This window comes from Ipomoea triloba, chromosome 12 (assembly GCF_003576645.1).
Source record: "Ipomoea triloba cultivar NCNSP0323 chromosome 12, ASM357664v1".
NCBI lineage: Eukaryota > Viridiplantae > Streptophyta > Magnoliopsida > Solanales > Convolvulaceae > Ipomoea > Ipomoea triloba.
In genome coordinates, this window is record NC_044927.1 from 26,009,483 (window position 1) to 26,035,869 (window position 26,387).

General features: G+C 34.2%; 5 protein-coding genes across 6 annotated transcripts; 3 read left to right on the forward strand and 2 right to left on the reverse strand.

The window, feature by feature from the left end:
* Positions 1–317: 317 nt before the first annotated feature.
* LOC115999270 lies at positions 318–4,192 on the forward strand. Its single transcript, XM_031239126.1, has 8 exons — positions 318–1,010; positions 1,791–1,938; positions 2,059–2,209; positions 2,319–2,444; positions 2,537–2,617; positions 2,979–3,171; positions 3,254–3,524; positions 3,659–4,192. Exons 1-8 carry the CDS (start codon positions 813–815, stop codon positions 3,922–3,924), a joined length of 1,434 nt encoding a protein of 477 aa, XP_031094986.1. The 5' UTR covers positions 318–812; the 3' UTR covers positions 3,925–4,192.
* Positions 4,193–4,499: 307 nt separating this feature from the next.
* Positions 4,500–6,951, forward strand: LOC115999273 (ATP synthase subunit delta', mitochondrial-like). The gene is made up of 2 exons (XM_031239129.1): positions 4,500–5,040; positions 6,418–6,951. The coding sequence occupies exons 1-2, from the start codon at positions 4,795–4,797 to the stop codon at positions 6,760–6,762; spliced, it is 591 nt and encodes a 196-aa protein (XP_031094989.1). The 5' UTR covers positions 4,500–4,794; the 3' UTR covers positions 6,763–6,951.
* A 103-nt stretch (positions 6,952–7,054) lies between these two features.
* LOC115999272 (probable pterin-4-alpha-carbinolamine dehydratase, chloroplastic) lies at positions 7,055–8,749 on the reverse strand. The gene is made up of 3 exons (XM_031239128.1): positions 8,293–8,749; positions 7,835–8,030; positions 7,055–7,378 (listed from the first exon to the last, which is right to left on the reverse strand). Exons 1-3 carry the CDS (start codon positions 8,656–8,658, stop codon positions 7,287–7,289), a joined length of 654 nt encoding a protein of 217 aa, XP_031094988.1. The 5' UTR covers positions 8,659–8,749; the 3' UTR covers positions 7,055–7,286.
* Positions 8,750–9,754: 1,005 nt separating this feature from the next.
* On the reverse strand, positions 9,755–12,904 carry LOC115999271 (metacaspase-1-like). The gene is made up of 5 exons (XM_031239127.1): positions 12,322–12,904; positions 10,928–11,258; positions 10,619–10,739; positions 10,273–10,473; positions 9,755–10,003 (listed from the first exon to the last, which is right to left on the reverse strand). Exons 1-5 carry the CDS (start codon positions 12,671–12,673, stop codon positions 9,944–9,946), a joined length of 1,065 nt encoding a protein of 354 aa, XP_031094987.1. The 5' UTR covers positions 12,674–12,904; the 3' UTR covers positions 9,755–9,943.
* A 10,910-nt stretch (positions 12,905–23,814) lies between these two features.
* LOC116000259 (uncharacterized protein At1g28695-like) lies at positions 23,815–26,208 on the forward strand. Of its 2 annotated transcripts, none has more exons than XM_031240303.1 (3): positions 23,815–24,087; positions 24,474–24,860; positions 25,611–26,208. In XM_031240303.1, the coding sequence occupies exons 1-3, from the start codon at positions 23,908–23,910 to the stop codon at positions 26,118–26,120; spliced, it is 1,077 nt and encodes a 358-aa protein (XP_031096163.1). In that variant the 5' UTR covers positions 23,815–23,907; the 3' UTR covers positions 26,121–26,208. The 2 variants fall into 2 exon arrangements, with proteins under 2 accessions (XP_031096163.1, XP_031096164.1); XM_031240304.1 differs by having other exon boundaries at positions 23,871–23,955.
* Positions 26,209–26,387: the final 179 nt, after the last annotated feature.

Consider the following 26,387-nt stretch of genomic DNA (forward strand, 5'->3'; position numbering starts at 1 on the left):
AAATATGCTCAGAATACCAAATTTGTTTAAAAAAATTGACAGGAAATTCTATTGAACTTGAAAAGTATGCTTTTTTTTTTTTTTTTTTCTGTAGTGTCTAGAATAATGGTAAACGATAATAAAATTAATGGAGTATTTAGATCGCTTTAATCATATAACTCTCACTGCATCTTTAAAATTAAAATGGTTCGACCAGAGTTTGTCCAATAATCTTTCAAAAAATTATTGAGTATATTATAAAAATTTATAAAACCTTCTAAATAAATAAATAATTTAGAATATTTATTATAAGGTAGGGTTAAAATAGTTAGTACACTATCACAAAATGCTGCAAAGTAAAGACGAGGGATTTTGAAATCAAATCGGAAGTCCCACTGTTTTACATCCGACCCGTTCCCCGTTGCTCCAATGTTCCCCCGTCCGTCATCCTCCCGGACCCATCTTCAATTTCCGATTGGTGTTCAGTGAGAGATTTTGCATGCAATTATACATATAGAGAGAGAAAATTCACACAGTTCGAGCAAATACGGGGAGCCTTCTCATTTTTATCAATCTTCTGTGTTGTTTTTTTCTTCCAGCTGAAACCCGGGGTTGAAAATCCCTAATTTTTGGTATCCGGGTCTTAGGATTTAGGGTTTAAAACGCTGGGAAATTAACATTGGGAACCCGAATCCGTTGTCTATTTCACTGCCGGGAATGTTGCGTCGGAGCTAGTATGTATGTGCACATGTAAAAAGGCCTGTACTTGTGGATGTATTAGGGTTTAGATTTGTAGAATTTGGTGGGTAGCTGCGGTGGTGGTGGAGTTGGAGATGGACGGAAGAAGGATAACGGCCAGTCCGCGGCCGTGCTCTGGGCGACGTGTGGTGGCGAAGAAGCGAACTCGCAGTGGCATTGATGGGTTCGTTAACAGCGTTAAGAAGCTCCAAAGGAGGGAGATTTCGTCGAAGCGTGACCGAGCGTTCAGTATGAGCGATGCCCAAGAGCGATTTCGGAACATTCGACTACAGGTCTGTTGGGTTATTTACTGTAATTTTGCAATTTGGAATAATTATTGAATGTTTTGTATGAATAACTGTGATGAAGGAACTAAATTCCGGCTTTAGCTTTACTGGGGGTGGAATCACTAAAAACCAATAGGAACCCCCCTCTCTTTTTCTTAAGGAGTACCCTAGCTCAGGAATTTTCATTTTTGTTGTTGAGTGATTTCTGCTGATCTTATTGGAAGTTGAATGATATTGGTACACCTAGATCAATTTAATGTGAAAATAATTGCCCTCTTCTAGTATTAATACTTTGGATGCAAACACTGGTGAACATTGAGAATTGCAACCAATTACTTTAGAGGTTAACAGTAGATAATATTGTTCCCTCAAACCCTCATACTTCATCCTTTAGTTATGCTTCACGCAGATGTACACAGGACTTTTAAATATGATAGCGATTGTGTGAGCTTCATGAGGATTATAATAATTCAAGATCCCTAAAGGACAATGTCCATTGGTACTTCAATTTCTGAAGAAAGGTAGAAAATATTTTAATAGTAGTTGTATGTTTGATGGTCTAGATGGGGTTTTCTCTAGTGGAGAACGGTGGTTTCAAATCATTGCTATCCATTGTTCATGTTTTGTGCACATCATGGAACCCCAGTTTAAGTTCTAGTGAGCATAGAATCCAGTATCAGATCTTTTAGTTTTATACAATTTAGAATAAATTCTGCATGGCTTTTATACAAATAGACACACATATACTTCTGTTTTGAGAGTTTAGTAATTTTATATGGCCTTCAGGAGGAATATGATACTCATGATCCTAAAGGACATTGTGCCATGGTACTTCCATTTCTGAAGAAAAGGTCAAAGATTATTGAAATAGTTGCTGCATGTGACATTGTCTTTGCTCTTGCACAGTCTGGCATCTGTGCTGCGTTTAGTCGAGGTAAGCAATGCTTACATAATTAGATCTAGCCTTCTCCTTTGTTTTCTTTTTCTTGGGTGAATACTTTTCGAGAGATGGTAACATTGGAAAGGGGCTTATTCTTGTTTGTTGCCTGTGCAGAGACAAACAAGAGGATATGTTTTCTGAATGTCAGCCCAGATGAAGTGATACGAAGTTTGTTTTACAATAAAAATAATGATTCCCTCATCACCGTTTCAGTTTATGCTTTGGATAATTTTAGCTCCTTGAAGTGCCGGACCACACGAATTGAGTAATACACTCTTATTTTCTCTACTATTATTTGCTTTCTATTTTTTTATTATTTTTTATTTTTTTTGTTGGTCATGTCTAATATTTTTCATTTTTTTTTTTTATATTAGATACATAAGAAGGGGGAAACCAGATGCCGGTTTTGCACTTTTTGAGTCAGAGTCATTAAAGTGGCCTGGTTTTGTGGAGTTCGATGATGTAAATGGAAAAGTGCTAACCTACTCTGCCCAGGATAGGTACACATTCAGTTATCATATTTCAGCTATGTAACACCTTTATTTGTAAAAGTTCATTTTTTACTTATATATTTCCCTTTGTATTTGATCAGCATATACAAAGTGTTTGACCTGAAGAATTATACAATGTTGTATTCCATATCAGATAAAAATGTTCAAGAGATTAAAATCAGGTCAGTGGTTTTAGTGTGTATGCATAAACTTTTCAATCTTGACTACCTGCATAAAGTTTAGTGTGTTTGATTTGCTTTTTGCTTGATATGTTCTGCCCATGTTAATTCTCAACTGGATTCTTATAAATCTTGTTGCCTACTAAAGATTTAAAGTTTAATCAGTGGTACCACTGGGGCATGGATGGAGCCAAGTCAATTGTGCTCCTTTGTGTTTTAGGAGCCTTTTGAGTTGATTGTTCTTTTTCATTAGGAGATATTGCTTGTTTTGGATATGGTATTAGGATTTTCTGTTTATTGCTGGCGAATAACTGATGCTTTCTTCTTCTATTTATGCTGTTCTCCGTGTCCTTTTGGAAAACAGTCCAGGAATCATGCTATTGATATTTAACAAAGCAAGTTGCTATGTTCCGCTTAAGATTCTCTCTATTGAAGATGGGACTGTACTGAAATCTTTCAACCATATGCTTCATCGGAATAAAAAGGTGGATTTCATTGAACAGTTCAATGAAAAGCTACTTGTCAAACAAGAGAATGAGAATCTTCAGATTCTTGATGTGAGCATTAATGTTTTCGTTGCAGACTGCTGCTGTTTTCTCCCATTATTTTTAGTCAGTATCTAATGAATATCAAATTCAGGTGCGTAACTCTGAGTTAACAGAAGTTAGCAGAACCGAGTTCATGACCCCTTCGGCATTCATTTTTCTGTATGAGAACCAGCTGTTCTTGACATTCAGAAACAGAACGGTTGCTGTTTGGAACTTCCGAGGGGAGCTCGTAACCTCATTCGAGGATCATCTTTTGTGGCATCCTGATTGTAATACTAACAACATTTACATAACTAGTGACCAGGACCTAATCATCTCCTACTGTAAAGCCGATTCTTATGAGTCTCTATCAGAAGGAACTGGTAAGTCGAGCATGAATAAGAATCGCTTACGGTATCTTTCCCATTTATATCTGCAAGAAAAACGGAGAATACTAATGCCCTCCTGTTCAGATTTTGCTATTTCCTTGATAATGAATGTTTTTGGGGTATTGCAGCTGGCTCTATCAATATCAGCAATATTTTGACAGGGAAGTGCCTTGCTAAAATAAAAGCAACCGACGACGCTGTTACCTCGGACGATTGCAGTTGCACTGGGCGGTGTGGTGGTAGGAGCTGCAAGTCCAAGCGTGTCCAAGCGTCTAGAATTAGGAGCACGGTTGCAGAGGCCCTGGACGATATCACCGCCCTCTTTTATGACGAAGAGCGCAATGAGATCTACACTGGCAATAGGTGTGGATTAGTCCATGTGTGGTCTAACTGAAGGGGGCCTGTTTCAAGCTGGAATGAAGAACAAGAACTTAAACTGCAACCTCAGCAGTTGTACCATTAGGCACTGATTGTTTCTGTCTGTTTAGTGTGTAGCATTTTCTCCCCACAATACAATACTCAAGTGGGGAGGATGTTGCCTCTGTCATGTCATCTATTAACATTTGTGGTATATTTTTGTTAATAATTTGACTTGTTGGGGGATATGCCTCCTCCCCTTTTGATTCAGACAATACATGATTTCTAAATTCTAATGTTGTACATATGCCTGCCTTCTTAATCATTTACATAACCTAGATCGGAGACTGGGCTCCCTAAGTTGACGGAAGTGTATGCCATTTTTCAACCTCTAGATCAGAGATTGACTCTCTAAGTTGATGGAAGTGTGAAGATTGATCTCTTGTGTGTAGAGACTGATTGGGAGGTTAGTTGGACGACTCGTGATTTATCTCATTCAGTGATGGAGATCGGGCTTTCCAAGTGGGCGAAAGTGTGAAGATTGATCTCTTGTGTATAGAGTCAACAACTCAACATCATGGATTAATTGGGAGTTTATTTGGATGACTCACGATTTACCTCCTTTAACATTCTTGGATAGGAATTTAAATTGTGAGCATTCAGTATGTAAATTGTAAACATTTAGTATATAAATGGACACGGATCCATCTTGCACGGTGGGCCCGACTCGATGGTATAACTATTTACAATTTTAATAGTGGGCTGGTCCGTTTCAAACGAAAGCCCAAAACAGCCATTTTCGCGGCCCATTTGGAACACAAAACTAAGTAGCTCGTGGCAATTCTTCCGATCATTTTCCAGATCACCGACCGCATTGTACCGCTCGCCGTCGCCGGATTCCTCCGCCATGTTTCGCCACACGTGTCGATTTGTAGCCCGAGCCAACGCTATGAGATGGCGCCGCCCCTTCTGTACCGACCTGGCGGCGGATGCTACTTTCGTTGAGGCCTGGAAGAAAACAATCCCAAACGTGGACCCACCCCAGACTCCGTCTGCCTACATGGCTCCTCGCCCCGCCACCCCGTCCTCCATCCCTTCCAAGCTCACTGTCAATTTTGTCCTTCCTTACTCCTCTGAACTCGCCGGTAAAGAGGTATATACATTACATTTACATTTACATTTACATTTATTATAATGCCCTACGGTTTTATGTTTCATAATATATTAAGTGTATTGCAGATCAAAATATGGACGGCTGTGATTCTCTAAAGTATAAACAGTGATTGATATTTGTGTTTTCAATATCATAGATTAGGTCCTTTCTTTCTGTCTGATTCAAAGCCCCTACATTTTATTTTTAATTTTTTAATTTTTTTTTTAACTTTTTTTGGGTGGAGGCTCTCTATTACATTGTAATATTTTTTTTCTCAACCATGAAAAGAATACCGCCTTTACTTATGCTCGATCTCAATGGGAGAGTCACTATATGCTACTTAACCACAAGGTCACTGGCTGCGAAGGCCAATTAAGAACATCATTTCAAAATTCAGGCTTTTTGATATTTAATATGGACTATTGATTTACTTTTGGGTGACGAGGAAAACCCGTAGTACCAAGGGTGTGTTCGTAAATATCACCTTGTGACTCTAGTCTGCAGCAAAGGACCAGCTTAAGTTGCTATAGCTGACCGGTTCAAACCCGCAAATAGGCCCTTCCCACCAAGAGTTGAACTTGGAATCTTGTGGTTATCAAGCCAACGACTCGACCAACTTGGCTGGGTTGTTGCCCCTACTATTGATGTACTCAGAATTAAAAAGATGTTGTTTTCCTTCTATTTGCTCTTTTCAGATCAATTCAATTGATAGTATGGTTTTCATGTTCTCTTGCTGTCCTCCCAGGATTGCCAACGCCATGCTCCTGATTTTAGACATTTTTCTTGAGTTGTTAGCCCTTTCAGCATTCTACCCAAGATGCTATATTGTTTTCAAATACTCATGATAACTGTGCCCAAAAATATAAGTATGGTGTTGGCTTGCTGCTCAAAAGTTTCTAATTAATTGGCTTGATATCCATTAAGATATATCAATGCACCGGTTTGACTATAGATTAACATTCTGTCTATTTATTCATATGCAATGCCTTAATATGCATTGATTGGTGCCCCATATCAAGTCAGCTTATACTCTGTATACTGCCTGTGCATTACGTATATACCATCTAGTTTAGAGACCAATCAATTTGGAGTTCTTTGGATTTTATTAACTAAAAATCTTTTAATGGATTGGCTCATTAGCCGATTATCCCCTCTTCCCTTGTCATTTATTCTTGTCTATGTATTATGTATTGGAACTCTCACCTGACTCTTTATAGTTAAACAATAGCTTGAATCTTAATTGGTGACAAATGGTGCCTGAAAGTTGGTTTTCTGAGAAGACGGCTTAAATGTGCATAGATTGCTTTATGTGGTGAGTTGATAAGTAGCACATTTGAATATCGAGTACTGAGCCCTATGTCACTGATGAATTTCCAGGTTGACATGGTCATAATCCCTGCAAATACCGGACAGATGGGTGTTCTTCCTGGGCATGTGGCCACAGTAGCTGAGCTAAAGCCCGGAGTCATGTCAGTTCATGAAGGCAACGACGTGACCAAGTACTTTCTGAGTGGTGGATTTGCATTTATTCACGCAAATTCTATTGCGGATATAATTGCTGTTGAAGCTGTGCCCCTTGATCATATTGATGCGAATTTGGTCCAAAAGGGTCTTACCGAGTTCACACAGAAGCTAAACTCTGCATCAACCGATATAGAGAAAGCTGAAGCCCAAATTGGAGTGGATGTACACAGCGCTCTTAACTCTGCTCTAACTGGTTAAGCTATCCCGCTCTCTTATTTGCTTAATTTCTCTCCCACCTCTGCCTGATCGCCTTCAATACATTTTTGCATAAGCTGGTCTTTTGTGCGGTTTTGTATGACCAGGGTGTAAACTCAAATAAAAAGCTCGCTTTCCAAATGATCATTGCTTAAATAGAGTTTATCAATACACAGCATCTTATTTGTCTGACATTCATTTGGTTTTTTCATGGCATCCTATATGGTAACTTGCTATACAACACTATATGTATATAAGAAGTTGTTAACACTTAACAGGTATTTATCCAAAACTATTTGAAGATACCCATACAAGGTTTACTTGTCACTATCAATATACATCTCTCATAGGTTATCAATACAGGTCTGAAATTACCCAAGTTTCCTTCATGGGAACAGCTTTTACAATCTACAAATGTATGGAACAGCTTTGAATGATTTGTAGGGTAATCTAAAAGTACTTCAAAAAAGGTGGTAAGCCAGCAGAAGGATAACCAGCCATTGCCAAGAAGATGAATTGTTTTCCGGCTATGCCCAAACTCGCTTTCTGGGGACAAGGTCTGATGTTTTAACTGTGTCTATTTTAGCAGCTACAATGAAGTCATTCAGGCTCAAGCCTCCTGCAATTAGCCAGCATAAATGCCCTTGATTAAAAATGGGAGTAGAAAAAGTTTCAAAAGTAAGTTCTCTAGCTCTCTCTCTCTAGAATAAGCAAAAATCCTACTAAGCCTACAAAGATTAGGTTCTAACTAAATGTCTTAGTAGTTAGAACCAAATTTCTACCCCTCAATATTTGTGTATAAAATGAATCCCATAGCCATTACCCAAAGGTGTGCTTTGGGTGAAGTCTGCCTTGTGATTCAAGTAGACAAAGGATCACAATGAAGTAAATCAGTCTAAGTGGTTCACACTGATCGATTCAAACCAAAAAGGCTAATAGACAACTGTTATGAGAATCGAATTTAGAATCTTGTGGTTACCAAGTCAATTATCTGATCAACTTGGTTAGGATTGTCCCCGTAAAATGAAAGCTCTTACAGATAAGAAGTAAAGAAGCAGTTCAAAAATGTTTTTACCAATGGAAACTGTCCATAAATCAGCTCTAACATGGTTGGCCTCCTGCTCCAAATGAAGATTAGAGGAATGCCCTGTGCCTTCCACAACCTCATTTATTCTATTGATGAGTTCAACACAACAATCTGAGTCTCTCAATTTCCATGTACATTGTAGCCTGAGAACCCCTTCTTCATTTGCCAGTCTCCACCCAACAACCTATTGTGTATTTGGGAATATAAGCATTGTAACTTGTAAGTTTATAACCGTATCCAGAAACTCATAATGTAGAAGAACCACACACACAAAGAGAGTTGGTTCACAGAACAGATTCATGAATATAATCAAGAAAATTACCTATTAGATAAATTCCACCAATCTAAGTAACCGAGAAGACCAATAGGGAAGTTAAACTTGTAACCTAATACAGTAATACCAATCCAGAATTTATGAGTCAAAGGGGGATATATAAAAACCTGACCTTGAACAACATCTGGCGAGCTTCAAAGTCAGACATGGGAGGCTGATTAGGTGAAATGGGAGCACACTCTTGTTGAGAAAGGGAGAGAGCAGAAGCGTTTGGGATGAGAATCTTGTGCTCGGTGTTGGTGTTTCCCAGAATATTCTCGCAGAAATTGCTCTCAATCTCAGCTGGAAATGGGTCTCTGGCTCCAAAATCACCCAGCAAATCGATGCCTTTCTTCTCGCAGGCAAGGATTCTCGTGCGAATTCGAGATTGAGGTTTTCGAATGGGGAGAATTGAGAAGGTAACTTTTTGGGACTTGTGGGAAGACAGAGAAGAGAGGGAAAAAGAAGGAGAGAAGCATAGATAAGTAGTTGCAGCCATGGAATTGGGAGAAGTGTGAAGTTTCTATTTCTTGCAGGGAAGAGAGTAGAGATGAATAGAATAGGGCTGTTGTGTTATCCAGACAGTGGTCTGGCTAATCCCGGTTCGTTATGGTGACTATAAACCGGTTCTGAAGCACACAGAGATGATGGATTGATGGATGAAAGAATCACACATCAGCAGCAGTGGACCCATGAAGCCATTGGTTTGCCTTTCTTGGTTTCCAGTTTGAGGTTGTCTTTGTTTCGGCTGTACCTAAAAAAACATGGCCCAGTTATGGCCTTCCCCACCCATTTCACTTTCATCCTAATAAGATAACTCACCCTCGAAACATAAAATCCCTCATACTCTTGGCTCTGGCCTAATAAATTATCGTGATTCAATGACCTCTTATGTGTCAAAGATAAGTATTTGGTGCTCACTAAGAGTTTGACAAGACCGTGGAGAAGGGATAAGCCATATTTAGTGAAATTCTCACATTGCGGTTGTCAATATTCGATCTTAAGTCCCAATCTTCAATCTATCATTCAAGTGCTAACTGAATGGCCATTGTAGGTCAAATAATAATAATAATTGTCTCGGGTCCTAAAAGAGGTGGTTAAATGGGTGGAGCATGATTTATGTACCAGAAGACCACATGTTTGATTTTTATCAATACCCTTTTAGTCTAACTCGTTTATGAAATGCGTCCATGGTTGTTTTATGAATGTGACACTATGCCATATTTTAGAGTTAATACTAGTTGTAATCCTCAACTTTGGTAGTATAATCTTAACTTTCAAATAATTATTTTATCAAGTTTAGTCCTTAGTCATATAATGTCCTTTTCTTGTTAACTAATTTGTAAATTTTGAATACAAATTTATTGCCAATCTCATTTGAATCCTAAGTATTAACTCCATATTGTATGTCTTTTAAGGGTTTCCACATTGGAGGAGTTTCCACATTATTGTTGAATTCAAGTTTTGGTTTGTGATTGTCATTGTTGAATAAGGTTGATTGTTTTCCCGCAAATATAGGAGACAGGATTTAGAATCTATAGATTTGATTAAGGTTTTAATCTTCATCCAAGCTAAATATGTAACAGACATTCCAGTTCGTACAACAAACGAATAATGCTTTGAATATATAACATTATTATGTTACAGAAATACAATATTCCTCTTCACATCAAACATACGAAACTCAGAAACTGATAAAATTCAGATAGGCCTCTGCAAGAACTGTACAAAATGCATTCACAGTACATCAGCACATACCAGAACCTGGATTGTAGTCTTAGTAGTTATAGCGAGAAGGGCTTGGTATACACGTCAAATGGTTCGTTAGCACTTAACTGTGGCTCCTGCATGAACAAAATATCATGGGAAAACACAAAATCTTAGTATCATTTAACGTTGTTGGTGTTTGACAGATAGTTTCATCTGTTCTTGATTGATTATGCTGCTTAGTGCTTCTTGCAGTTTGAATGTAGAGAGTTTTCGAGGAAATGTTCATCAGTATTGTTTCATATATTCGAGAACACAGCATAATGGGACAAAAAGGATTTGCTAACCGCTTAATATATAATCTGGTTGTGCACTTGTGCGTGAACGAGTGTAAAGACTAATGTACCTGTCGCATGCCAATGCTCCCTCCAGTTACAAGCATTGTCAGAAGAGAGGTCACGAGGCCGCCTCCTAAATCACTATCAGAACTGCGTATGGAAGATTTCATAGCGTTTAGAATGCTCCCGTATGTTGTCCCTTGGCCGCGTTCTATTGCTTGGATTAGAGAGAAGGTCATTGCGCCTGTTGAAGTCACCTTAGATAAACTCTGGAAAAAAGCCCAGAGGATGAGAAGATTGTAATATTAGATTGGTTTACAGTTTACTCATCTTCATTTGCAATCAAGATTCTGTTAAACATAAAAGTGTTCTCTGTTAGAACAGCAAGAAATCAAGAGAGGTTTAAGAATTTACATCGGTATCAGCAGCCGTTTGATCATCATCACACCCACTGAAGGATATAACCTCTCCTCCGCTTGTCCCTTTCCACGCACCTGATCTAGGGCGGTGGTCCTCCCACGCATACCTCCCAGTTCTGCATCCAAAACAATACTTGTTTAATGAGATGATGGTTTACTCAGAAACAGGTTTACAGATTTGGAAACAAAGCTCGTATCTTCCCATTTCATCCGTTTACATCTAGCCTCGATAAAGTTTTAGCAGACATGAATTTCTGTTTCTTTTGGCGTGTTTTAAGCAGGAAACAAAGATTCAATGGCAAACCTTTCCATCCTACAAAGATACGGAAGGTCTAGCATAGTGCCACTGTGACAAGCATCTATGATTGCGTGAAGTTTAGCTCCGGGGGGAAGAGGCCTGACAATTGTTGCATTTATTTCATCATCAACAATCATTCCCTGCGCCTCAAAATCCAACGGACACAGCGTCTCATCATATCCATCAACTTCATCTCCCGTATAGTTTCTTTGTTGAGAACCATGACCCGAAAAATGGAACACCAGAGAATCCCCTGCCTGACAACCTTGGACAAGCCAATACATCGCCATTCTAATGTTGTGTTTGGTTGGAATCCTGTATGGATCAGTCTCTTCTTCTGAAAGTATGTTCCCAGGAGAGGGCAAAGAAAAGAACTGGTTACTATGGATTGTCATCAATAAACTGGAGAAAATAAGCGACTCCAAAGAGAAAGTTGACAGTCATGGTCTAGTAACTTTCAAATAGTAAGTAGTGTAACTATCCTCGAGCTAAAGGTCTAAAACATCAAATGCAATAAACGATTTTTAGAGTGTACAGGTATGTTTGATAAGAACATTACAGAAAACCAAAATACAAATTTAAAGTCAAAAGCGTTAAGAATCTGAATTTAGAACCATCGCCCTACAAGCTGCAGCTGGCACTCTTGGAGACCTTTGTGTAATGCATAAGTCCCAGTTCTGTTCTTGTCATTTCATCTAAGAGAATAGCTATGTTCTAAGATTCCTCTACAGAACATGGATCAAATCTGCACAAAAGTCTCTCAGATTCCTAAACATGTCCTACACACATTACATACTTTATTCTTAGTAATCCAATACGGCAATACCATCAAGTGATCAGGGGCAACCCCAACCAAGTTGGTCGGGCTGTTTGCTTGATAACCACAAAGTTCCAACTTCCAAGTTTAACTCCAATGGGAACGACTGATTGGCCTTCTTGGTTTGAGCCGGTTAGCTATGGTCAATTTACTTCCTTGTAGTCATTTGCTAGCTAAGGTCACAATGCAAGGTTTACTAAGCCGATTAGCTATGGACAACCTAGGCTGGTATACTTTCTTGTGGTCATTTGCCAGCTAGAGTCACAACGCAAGTTTACTTGGTGCACACCCTCAGGAGCTAAGGGTATATTGATTTTGGTATGAAACTTCAACCTACACATTCCTCAGATGCTAAACAAAACAGCAAATTTATACTTTCTTTCCTGAATTCATAATGATTCTCTTGCCATTAACACAGAAAGTTACATAAACCCAATTATTTGAGCACTAAATGTTATCCAGTTATCTGAAAACAGGATAAATTAGGTTCCAGATTATGCAAACCACATAAACATACCTTAACCCTAGACAGATCCATAATCAACAAAAACAATACGAATCGGAAAACTACAGTACAGTTTACCAGTTAGCATGAGAATGGATTCCGCGGGGAACTTGAAGCGGTTGACCAGTAAAAATTTCATACATTTGGCGTCATTGATGCAGCCCTTGAGCTCATTACTGGAGTTCCGGTAACAAATCCCGATAATCACGGCCCTCTTGCGCCCGTGAACGGGGGGCGGAGGCGGGTGGTTGTAGGAAGAGGGGCGAGGAGGGTAGTATTGAGGGGCGGGTTGTAAGTAGGGCGGCGGCGCCGGCGGTGGAGGAGCAACGACGCGCGTGACGGCGTGGCAGACGGCGCAGCGGATGGTCTTGGCTCCCGGCGGGAGCTGCAACGGCGTCCGGCAGCCGGAGCAATCCACTAGCATCACCATTTTCGTTGAACAACAATCAATCAGAGGATATAGAGATTGGATTTTATTTTTTTTTTCAATACGCAGAGAATGAAAAAGAAGATATCTCTCTATAATCTATATATACACGCAGATATATACACTGTTTTATGTATACAGTATAAATACATTGAAGACTTCGCTTGTAGTTTAGTTTACTTTGCTCCAATCATCCCCCCATCCCCTTCCTCGGGGTGAGGTGTACTGAGAAGAACGAGTCAACTCGTAGCTGGAATTCATGAAAGAGAAACTCGTATGTCATTTGACTTTCATGCAAAGGCTGCTTTTTTAAACGCCTAAACTTAAACTATAACGGAATTTCTTCATATTTTCACTGCTCCTTATTTTCTATGCAAAAAGGGAGACATGATGGTTTTTCCTCATCATTATATTCACTCGATCTTCTTTTTGAAAAAAAATATATTTTTTATTATTGATTTATGTAGAAATTAAATATGGTAAGACTCGAAAATAGAGAATATTATTGTGAGGATCCATTGATATAAAGAGTAAATATATTGAATGAGATGTAAGATAATCTATAACACGGGGTTAAAGGAGAAATATATTAATTTAAGTCTCGTATGATATGGCTATTTCAAGTAGGCTGATTTCATTGACGATTGTGGTCTATGATAGACATAAATGTTTAAAGGTTAGTGTTTTCGCGTTTTAGAAATGTTGTGTTTTCCTTTCTATTTGTACAATTCTCCATTTCGGAGATGCACCAATAGTTATCAGAACCCGCTAGGGCTTGGGTTGATTTTTCATAAAGTTGATCTCTGCCTCTAAAAAGTTGACTATACCTATATGTGGGTTATTGTACAATCTTGTGGCTCAAACCTAAAACTTTTAATTAGGTTAAAAGAGACTCGTGTCATCTTATCTACACTTTATGAATAAAATCTATTTTTTTCCTTTTTTAAATATCAATACCTAAAAATCATATTAAGCTCTAATTTTTTTAGTACTGTACTATTAATCATATTAAGCTCTAATTGATTCAAAATAATATTATTATATGATAAACACATTTATCTCAATCTAAGAATTATAATTCTCATAGGAATTGAATATCACTCTTGTGCACATGATGAATTCTGTTGGTTTATGCTCCATTTGGGTTTTGTTCATAGTGCACACTCATTTCATATTATCCACTAACATATCTTTAATTAAGATAATATTCCAAAGAGATTTCTTTTCAAGGAAAAATAAGAACAACACTTATTTAGTGCTAATATGATATGTAAATGCAATTTTAAATTAGAAAAAAAAAGTGTGTTTAGGTGTTTGTCTAAATTAATTATCTTAGTAGGTCCAACTAAATCTTTATCCCACTTGATTTGATGAATTTTGCCAAAAAGACATTTAAGTTGACAATTAACACATGTTTTGAAATTTGAACTATATTATCACTTTTGGTTTAGCAAATTAAAAGTTGACATAAAGTTGTCTCATAAATTTTTTGATGGATACTTTTTAGAATATATATATATATATATATATATATATATATATATATATAAAGTGTGGTCAAAGCACTCCAATACAATCTGCTCTGATCTAGTCAACAAAGAACAAACGCGTTTAACTTTTACATAGCAAGTTAAATCCCTTAGTACTAACATCAATCACTTAATTATGTTGGTCATCCTTCTCAACTAGGTTTCACAATGTACAACAATAAGTAGGCTTGTACTCACCTTTTATGCTCAACTATGTGGTATATATTGACACACTTAATTTGTGATCAAGGATGGTTAATTAGAGCAGTGACGGTGAGATTGGAATAATAGCGATTAGAATTATGAAAAAAGTATTTGTTTAGTAAAAAAATAATAGTTGTGTGATTGAATTAGAAAATTAAACATACGCAAAAATATATACTTGGGAGCTTTAGGTATCTTCGTAGCGCCGGGGATGGCTTTGCTTGGAAGAATTTTGCAGCGTGGAATTTTGGTGTAATGATATGATTGGAGAACATCAAATCACATGTGGAAGAAACCTACTTTTAGGTTTCAAGCCACTCTTTATTACTTAATTTTTTCTTCCTTATTGTTCATTTATGAGGAAAGCTCGTGCCTGTTATTGAATATGCGCTCTAGTCTTTGGGTGAAGCAATGATAAAAAATAGTCTGCAATCACTATTTGAATGTGTATTTTGATATCTGAATAACGTCTAAGAAAGTAAAATAGCATCTCAAGAAAGCTAATATGTAACATACACTGCGCGCTCCCTGAATTTGTGCTCTAACATTTGTCAAGAAGCCCAATAAACAACCCACAAATGCTATTTAAGTATTCACTACAGCTTCTAGGTGAAGCTCAAAAGACCACAGCTCCAAAATAAGTTTCTGATCAATTCTACTAAAATTGTCACAATCACCTGAATTTCTTGATGCTGCTGTTGATGTGCATGTGTGTATCATTTTCCTAGTAATTTACGTACGTTGCCAAAAAGTTTTCCTCAAATTTCAATGATGCCCATATTACGTACTTTAACCTGCGGGAATATCGTATCTTTGAATTACCAACAAACATTATTGGAGAAATTAGTCGCATTTTATATTTATATGTATAATTATATGTGCATATATGTCGTCGCTGTCTCTCTCTCTCTTGTATATATTATCTTTTTACATAGTTAAAAAAAATATATATATATATATATATATATATATATATATATATATATATATATATTCCATATTCTCTAATCATCCTCTTCGTCCAACTGTGTACTTGTTTGGTTTTAAGCAGAGAAAAGACACAAAATATCCATTTTAAACAAAATCATATATAATGTGTGTGTGTGTGTTTTGAAATTATATTTAGAATAAAAAAGGTTAATTTAGAGATATACAACTTTCATTAAATAATAATAATAATAATAATAATAATAATAATAATAATTATTATTATTATTATTATTATTATTAATCCCATTTGAAAGAGTTTGTGATATAAATTAATGAGAATTATTTTTCAGTCCATTATATAATGAATTTAGTCTCTTAGTTATAAACATTTATGGTTTTGTTCCTCATCAAGTATGATACGGTACTCAAGTCAGGACCCTAACTCCAGCACAAAAGTTAATTCATGAGTCGAGGTACCCACCCCTTGGCTTACTCTAGACGGCTCACACACTACCATAAAAGTTAGCTCTTGAGGGGAGGTACTCACTCCTTGGTTTACTCTATAAGGCTCACACTTCGAACTCTTCTCGACACCATGTAGCCCTTTCCTAGATCCCCACTCCACAACTCACCCCTTGGCTTACGGTAGACGGCTCACACGGTAATTATAAAGTACTAAAGTTATATGACGATATTGTAGATTAAGAAGAATAGATAATGGTATGGAATGTTTTCGTTCATGACAAATAATGAAAATAAAACTCGATGCAAAATACTACTCCAATTATGTGACACTAATTAACTACTTTAAGTTTTCAGGCACACCTCAGTTAGTTAACAAATCCAAAATAAGTTTATAAGCTTTGCTAGCAATTAACTAAAAGTGCAGGTTCGAAACCTACAAGGACCAAAAAAGAGGTACAAATTTGACATTGTTCATTGTTGTGAACACTAGTGTACAATCATTTAAAATTAGTAGGCCAGTTATAGACACATCTTGCAGCTTATTTCTTCCACCAATCTTCCAAATAAGAATATCGGTGAATTGCCAAACAGGTAATAAAAATTAAAAATAAAAAATAAAAAAAAATTGTCAGACTGCCAACAAAATTGTGACCACCTAAAAAATTTGTCAAAATTTTTAACCACCAAAATGTACATAAATTAGATTTTCTACTAATGCAATAAATTTTTTCCCATATTTTGAATAATTTAAAATAGACGACTTTTCGAGACAATTAATACTCAAAAATTTTAAATGTTGGCAATTTAGTACGAAATCTTGATGTCTTGCGACGATATAATAAAGCTCACCCCAATTCATGGAAAAGCTAAGTTAGCTATTGCATATTATATTACATAAATTTCTTCCGAAAAGGTTGAATCCCCACGTCCCAGTCCGACAGAGCATATGAGAATGTAAATTATGGTAATCAGCTGAATATATATAAATCATGATAACTCAGCTGAACATAGGGATTAGACTTTTGCTTACTGCGCATAAAAAGCTCATTCACTTTGAGAAGTTGCTCTCATACTGTCGCTAGTGAAACTTGATTCATGGTCTTTTTTCCTAAACTTCACCCCTAGAATCAACTAAGCTATCTATGCAAAATTTGTATAAAGCTATTGCAGACTACAAAAATTTGTATAAAACTAATTAAACATATACGGAGTATTATGTTTAGCGAAAATTTATTACTTTTAATTTTGTATATCTCATCTCACACAAATATTATATGTTTCACCCGTTCAGTAGTTTCACTCAAATTCAATTTTAGATACAAAATTTGAAAAGTCAGTATAGGTTAAGGATGAAAAGTGAGCACAAAAAGTTAATAAAATAATGAAAAGTGCAACATCAATGATAACTTAGGGGTGAAAAGTTAGCATGACCAATAATTATGGACGAATTCTACAATCACCCTGTAACTTAGGGACGAAAATTGAAATTTTTCTTATATTAGAGATAGAGTTAATTTCAAGAATTGTCTCTTAACTATTAACATTTACCAATGTTTATTATCATCGACTTTCAAGTAGACCATAAATAGTTTCTTGACTATATATTACTCCACAACATTTATCAATTTCCAACATCGAATTTCAATTTGACCATAAATAGTCCATTGATTATTGATTTTGTACCAAATTTCGACATACAATAAAATATTCATTTAATCGAGTTCATAAACTTAAACATTGAGTTCATCATTATTGGGAACGTGAAGAGCCAAATGTTTACATTATTGCCTTTAATTAAACTAGTATTTTTGCCCGTGCGTTGCATGGAATGGATTTGTTATAATATTTTAAGAATATTTGGATCGACATACAATTATATAAATTGTAACATCGAATATTTTATAGCGCAATTGATGAAATTGGTTGGATCGATTATATTTTTTTGATGTTTTCTTTACTTGAATTAGAGCAAATAATTGTCCAATTATCCAATGCGATGCACTGATAAATTTTTTATTATATATTTAGATAATAAAAATAAAGATTGAAATTATAAAAAATTCTAATATTGAACGTATACATTTATTTACTCAATTAATTGAATAATATATGACTTGTTTGTCAACAATTATCTTAAAAATCTAACAACCCATGTTTAGTTAATTTTTTTAAATTTAAATAATTTAAAGTTTTCAAAAGAAAAGTGTAATTAATTTTTTAATGTTTTTAAATAATTTTTAGTCAATTAGTAATATCCTTTTCCCTTTTTCCAATTTTCCTAATTTATGTTTCCTTTTTCTAGGATCTTTTTATATTTTCAATCAATTAGTAAAATCAATTTTCTTTTCCATTTTATCTTTACTATTACTATTGTTTGGGTGGAGATTTCACAAAGAATGATTTTATTTTTATTAATATTAGTATATATATAGAAGTATAGATAATTAGTTGAATTATTATTATTGGTGTAAATAATAATTAATAAATTATTTTTTTCTTATAAAATTACGCAGATTTTGTTTTCATTATTCTCACAATTATAATGGTTTAATTATTATGAGAATTTGCTAAATAAAGTTTTGTTACCAATTAAACATTATTAATTTTTTTACCAATTAATTAATAATATTATTTTGTGTGCGAAAGTTGAAGGGGAGGATTTTACTTTTATTAATAGTATTGATACGTGAATATAGAAGTAATATTACCAATTAATAGATATTAGTTCATTTTCATTTTACATTTTCTTACCAAATAAGCTTTATTAATTATTTCACCAATAAAATATTTAATTAATTGACTACAAAAATTTGAGCGAAAAAATGAAATAGGAAGATATTACTTTTATATATAGTATAGATGTTTTGGAATGATCCCATACCAACATATGCTTAGTATATCACATGTTCTTTTCATTGCACTAACTATAGCATCAAATAAAGTAATAACACTACATTCTTTTACAAAATTATTGAATTTATAATATAATCGAGCTTTCTATATTTAATTATTATGTAAATTATATATTAATTTGTAATACCAAATACTAAAATTGTTAATAAGTATAGTTATCATTACTCTATGCTGTTTTTTCTTTTGTAGGAATGGTATTACAAAATCAAGCTGTTTGGAAACATTACCTGGGAGTCATGGAGTAGGCACTCCAGTGTCTGTTGGTTGACTGTTGGTTGACTGCGGAACGTTGATATTCCCGGGACAAATAACAACGAATCAATCGAAGCCTTATACAACTTTTCTTCGTCTTGGGGGATAGGTCGAAAGCAGAGACGAAAACAGACTCCATTAGTGAAAGAAGAAAATTGTTTTTGATTTGTATAATTGAAAGAAAAAAATGCGCAGCAACAGAATTTGCAGATTTGATAGTGGGGAGGTTCTGAATAATTGCACTGCGTCGAAGCCTTATACAACTTTTCTTCGTCTTGGGGGATAGGTCGAAAGCAGAGACAAAAACAGACTCCATTAGTGAAAGAAGAAAATTGTTTTCGATTTGTAGAATTGAAAGAAAACAGGCGCATCAACAGAATTTGCAGATTTGATAGTGGGGAGGTTCTGAATAATTGCACTGCGTTTCTCTTTTAAAGTTCGTAGTATAGGATTAGGGATTTATATAAGGTTGTATCTTTTTACGATAGAATTGTAGTATGATAGGAATTGTAATGTAGAATTGTAGTACGATAGGAATTGTAATATAGAATTGTAGTACGATAGGAATTGTAAAGTAGAATTGTACAACGAATAGGAAAATAGGAAATAATCGCATCCTAAATATTGTAGGACTGTTTTGGGCGGGAAGCTTAAAGTGAGGATTTTGTTTTTATATATAGTCTTATTTGAATTTTGGTTATAAATGGTTAGAAATTAAATTACAATAAATTTGTATTTTATTATAGATGAATACATATATGTGCATTATACTTAATGTAATTAATATATATTGTTCTATAATTTTCAATTCCAATGATATCTTATTCTTGATTTAATTTTCATCTCCAATAATATCGCATATTAATAATATTGCATATGAATAAAATGGAATAAGTTTGACCACGTTAGTAGGATATTATCATTTGAATTTTGGTTATAAATGGTCAGAAATTAAAATACAAAAAATTTATATTTTATATTTTATTATAGATTACTATGTGCATTATACTTAATGTAATTAATAGATATTATTATTATTATTATTATCCGGTTGTTTATAATAAATTTGTATTTTATTATAGATATAGATTAATAATTAATAATTAATTAATTAATTAATTAAATTTAATTTTAATTAATACATATAATAAAATTACTCCGTAAGGATTGTAACATAATTTCAATCCCTTCACCCTAATTAAGTTGACGTGATATCAGCATTAAAATTATATTTACAAACAAATGGCAAGAGGTTTGATTTTTTTTTTCTTTTATTACCATTTGAATTTTGGTTATAGATGGTTAGAAATTAAAATACAATAAATTGTATTTTATTAGGCATCCTTATCCGGAATTCTTTTTTATTTTTCTTTTATTACCATTTGAATTTTGGTTATAAATGGTTAGAAATTAAAATACAATAAATTTGTACTTTATTATAGATGAATACATATATGTGCATTATACTTAATGTAATTAATAGATATTGTTCTATAATTTTCAATTTCAATGATATTTCATTCTTGATTTAATTTTCAATTCCAATAATATCGTATATGAATAAAATGGAATAAGTTTGACCACGTTAGTAGGATATTATCATTTGAATTTTGGTTATAAATGTTCAGAAATTAAAATACAAAAAATTTGTATTTTATTATAGATTAATACATATATGTGCATTATACTTAATGTAATTAATAGATATTATTATTATTATTATTATTATTATTAGGTTGTTTATAATAAATTTTGTATTTTATATTATTGATATAGATTAATAATTAATAATTAATTAATTTTAATTTTAATTAATATTTTAATTAATTAATACATGTAAAATTACTCCGTAAGGACCGTAACATAATTTCAATCCCATCACCCTAATTAAGTTGACGTGATATCAGCATTAACATTATATTTACAAACAAATGGCAAGAGGTTTGAATTTTTTTTATTTTTCTTTTATTACCATTTGAATTTTGGTTATAAATGGTTAATAATTAAAATACAAAAAATTTGTATTTTATTAGTCTTCTTTATCAGGAATTCTTTTTTATTTTTCTATTATTACCATTTGAATTTTGGTTATAAATGGTTAGAAATTAAAATACAATAAATTTGTATTTTATTATGATGAATACATATATGTGCATTATACTTAATGTAATTAATAGATATTGTTCTATAATTTTCAATTTCAATGATATCCCATTCTTGATTTAATTTTCAATTCCAATAATATCGTATATGAATAAAATGGAATAAGTTTGACCACGTTAGTAGGATATTATCATTCGAATTAGGTTGTTTATAATAAATTAAAAACCACATTTCTAAGTTTGAATAATTGGTTAATTAGTTGATAATCTGTATATGGTTAAACAAATACGAAGTAGTTAATTGCCCAGAATTGAATTCATGGTCTGATCTATATGTTTTTTTTTATTGAAAAGATTGCAGATGCGATGCTGGTTGGTGCTTATCCGTTTGAAGACCCTGACGATCCAAGAAATTTCAAGAAAACAATTACTGTTAAATTGTAATGAACTCGACCATTGAATGTGCCATTGTAAGTGTCAAATGCGTATTACATAGGAACAATGACTAATATAAGAAATAACTAATTCTAATAGCATTTTATTTTATAGAATAATAACTATTTCAATTTTAGGATAACTATTTCAAACTTGAGAGGTGTTAACAAATTCCTCATTTTTTGAATCACATTCCTCTTCAAAAAAATTGTAATCTTCCCTGTCATAAATATATCTAGATAAATCTACATCCTTCAATACTCCGACAGTGGTTTTTTTCAGAAAAATTGAGCATATACATGTGTGTTGTAGTTTTGTTTCTATATGTATTATAAACCACTTGAAATCTACAAATTCGATATACTCCACCTTCTTTAAATTTCTTGAATCACCTTTGAACAAACTTTTCAGGAATATGCATGCGTATAAAGGTTCCCTGAATTTGTAGAGTTAAAATAAAATGTTGTGAAAAAAATTACAAATATGCATAAATATTAATATATAGTAAAAGAAAATACCTCAAAATCATGGACCACACACTCTATGGAGTTTATTTTTTCAGAATCTCTTGTCTCTGGAAGATGAACGACACGGAGCATATTCCATATGAGCCTAAGGTGAAGTTGACGACCAACAATCTCAGAGTGAAGTGAAGCCATTGCTATTCGGTGTAAATAAGAGAGTACAGAATTCGATGGCTATTGACAATGCCAAGCAAAATGGTCTATTTATACTATTACATATATTACAAATATATATCACCAATTACATCACACCAATTATATCACCAATTATTCAATCACCAATTATATCACACCAATCATATTATATTACCTATTTATCATTTTACCATAATAATAGTATAGGTGAATAAATATATATGAATAATTAATAGATTAATAAATTAATAAAATATGAATAATTAATAGATTAATAAATTAATAAAATAATAAATAAATAAAATATGTGATTTTACCAAAATACCACTAACTTTGGGCGGGAAAGTTTGGGAGGAGGATATTGTTTTTATATATAGATAGATTTAATGTTTACTAAATTGAATTGATCTATGTTTATTCAGAAGATCAAATTTGAAACAAAATCAATAGTCAATGAATTATTTATGGTCAAATTAAAAGGTGATGATATAAAATTGGTGAAGGTCATCAATAGTCCAGGACCATTTATGTTTCAATTGTTGAAGGTTAGATATAAAAATTTGTAAATATGATATTAATTTAATACATACTGTTACAATTCAACAAAGCTCCCCACTTAATAGCTAGCCTTTAAATGCCTAGTTCGTTAGTCGCATAATATAGTACGTAATAATGAGTTTGGGAAAAAAGTAATAATGAGTTATTTCCACTTAATAGCCTCACGAGTACTAGGGGACCATTTTTACCTTTGGTATTCGATTTAGTCTAACGATTTTTATATATTTGTTATATTTAATCTATAATTATTAAATTTTTTAGATTTAGTCTCACATATTTTTAAATCATTGCACATTTCGTCCATTCAACCCCAATTTTAATTGTATCGGTGATAAAAAAAAAATTCATGCAAATCAATTATCTTAAGAGTAAAATTATTTTTTTTCTAATACTTTTTTCTTGAACTTTTTTTATTTTCAAATTTCCCCCCAAATCACATTCTTCCTCTTCTTTTTTTTTTTTTTTCCATAACTAACTAAAATTATAAACTATTATATTTTATCAACTTTGTAAGTTAATATAGTGTTAAATTAATGATATTATGATTACGGAATACAAATATTATATACAAACTTTAATAATTTTAAAATCTAAGTTTAAAAAACTAAAATTATATTACAAATTTAAATTTACAAATATTGAACATTTTGTACAAAAATACAAATTATTTAATTAGAAGGGATATTAGTTGTTAATTATGGGATTAGAAAATCACCCGATCAAATTTAAAAATTGTAATAATTGAGAACTAAATATTGCAAAGATTAAAAAGTTGTGGAACCAAATATAAAAATTTTAATATTCGGGAACCAAATGTGATAAAGATTTAAAAATTATGGGATCAAGTTGACTCAATTTTAATAGTCGAGAACCAAATATAACAGGAATTTAAAAATTATGGGATCAAATCTATAAATTTTAATAATCAGAACAAATATGAAAATGTCTCATGCATCCACGTTAGTTGGGACCAAAAATAGAAATACTCCATCCTTAAGAGGGTCCCACATTTAGGCACCATATTAACTTTTTGTACGTACATCTTGTTTAATTTGTATATAATCTAATAGAGATTAACTACAAAGTCCGAACCCAAATCTATCTATTTCATCAAAGATCACATAAAACAAACTACAAAGAATCTCCAAGCTAAGCCGCTGCCGAGATCAACCAGCCTTTCCGCCGCCGATATGGACTGTGGCAAGATCCTCCGGGTTACAGATTACGCCCATTATCTTGTATGCACCCTTTTGTTCTTTGGTGCTTTCTCATTCATTCTCATCATCTCAACTAACCCTAACCATTCCATGAATCCCCTCTCTCTCTTTCATGGGCAAAACCCTCCATGCCTACCTTCACAACCCACCACTGTAAGCCCACGTTACCTTTCTCCTTTTCGATAGCGATTTTTATCTCTCAATTGTCTGCAAATTAAAGTAAATTCTTTTTGTAGTGACTTTTTCGTTTTGAAATAGTGAATGAAAAAAAATACTAAAGATGAATTTGTTGCTCATGCTGATTTAGTAGTCCATTAGGTGAGAGGACTAATGTCTAGTGTCCACACGTCACAAGAGGGTGAAATTCTAACTGAATTCTGCCTCCTTGTTCATAACCTGACCACTCATAACCAACTTAGATACTCTTGTGGATAAAAAGTGTCATTTTCTCTGATCATGTTCTTGGCCTTTATTATATTATATCCGAGTTTAGTGAAGAATGATGACGTTTTGGTATTTGATTATATATATACTTATAGGAAAAGCATAGACTGAAGATGTATAGAGATAAGCTTGAGGAGGCGTTAGCCGGAGCGTCGATGGAGAATAATAAGACGGTGATAATCGCGGTGGTGAATAAAGCGTACGTGGACGGCGACAAGTCGATGTTGGATATGTTCTTGGACGGGTTTTGGGTAGGGGAAGGTACAAGGGAGTTGGTGAAACACTTGCTGATCGTCGCCGTCGACCAAACGTCGTACGAGCGTTGCACGTTTTTGGGGCTTCATTGCTACAAGCTCGGAACGGACGACGTCGATTTCGCCGGAGAGAAGGTGTTTATGTCGCCGGACTTCCTAGATATGATGTGGAGAAGAACTCAATTCTTGGGTGACGTTCTTAAACTCGGTTACTCCTTTATATTTACGGTATGTTTGGTTTTGTTATTACTATTAGAATGCATAATTATGAGAATTTATGACTTTAATTACTATTGGGAATGGGGAGTCCAGATTTTTCCAGTTTCAAAAGGTGTAGTAAATGGGCTTTGGTCCTTGTGTGATTTACTTGTTGGTTTAAGATAGAGCTCATGATACATGACAATGGGTCTTATATTTTATAAGTAGCCAAAAGTCTCCCTCTTCGAAATAAATACAATATTCGACCTGCCAGCATGCACGAAACGTGGAACCCATACACGGGCTCAAGCGGGGGCCCATTTGGGTTTGACCACGTGCCCTAATATGTTCTTGAAGATCGATGTGGTATGCCCTTGCTGAAACTAGGTTGGTAGGTCAGCCCCGACATGATTAGGACAGGGTATGACGGCTACATACTAGAGTTCCTACACATACTGTACTCCGGTGGTGCTCAGTAAGATAAACGGTCAGTAGTCCCTTCGCGGGATTGGTAATGGTTGGTCCGGACTCGTGTCCCGTGATGGGACCGTAGTACCGTACCCGACCACCGCCAACACACGCGTACCGTGAGATAATCCCCATCAGCATGCAATAAAAGTATTTCTAATTTTCACACTCTACTTGTTATTCTTAGTTCTGATTATCGTTCAATCCGAGTGTAATTCAAATAATTGTATTGATCTACCTTCAACCGAGTAAAAATATACTTTGATAGTCCACCCACTCACACGTAAAATTAAACTAACCATATTCCCGCAGGACACTGATGTTATATGGCTAAGAAATCCATTCCCCAGACTACGTGACCTAAACGAAACCCTAGATCTTCAGATCAGTACAGATAACTTCAACGGCGATGACCGATCAGAATCAAATCCGATCAACACCGGCTTCTATATGGTCCGATCCAACAACCGAACCATCGCGCTGTTCAATTCCTGGTACGGATTGAAAAACTCGTCGAATGGGAAGAAAGAGCAAGACGTGTTGAACGAGTTAATTAGCCAAGGCGTGATCGCAAAGCTAGGGCTCAAAGTGAAATTCCTCAACACTAAATTCTTCAGCGGATTTTGCCAGGATAGTGGGGACGTTAAGTCCGTCGTGACGGTGCACGCCAACTGTTGCAGGACTATAACCGCCAAGCTAGCTGATTTGACGGCGGTGATTCACGACTGGCAGAGGTTTAAAAGCTTCTCCGGCGATGCGAACCAAACGGCGGCGTTTCATTGGTCGCCGCACGATCGCTGCATGGATTCATGGAATCACTGATGCATGTGTTATAATATGTGTGTATAAATGTTTCGTAGATTGATTTTTCGACCTAATTAAAGATTAAAAGGAGAAAAATTAATTAGGATATGTACGCCTTTAATTGAATATGTAGTTTTTATTGTGTTAAGACTATGATTCTGAATTACGAAGTATAACTTAAAAGTAATTTTTTTTTTTTTGCGTAGTGTTATCCAGTCTTTAGATACATAAGACACATACACATGTTATATATTTACTTATTTGTGTTCATAGACACAGAATCTC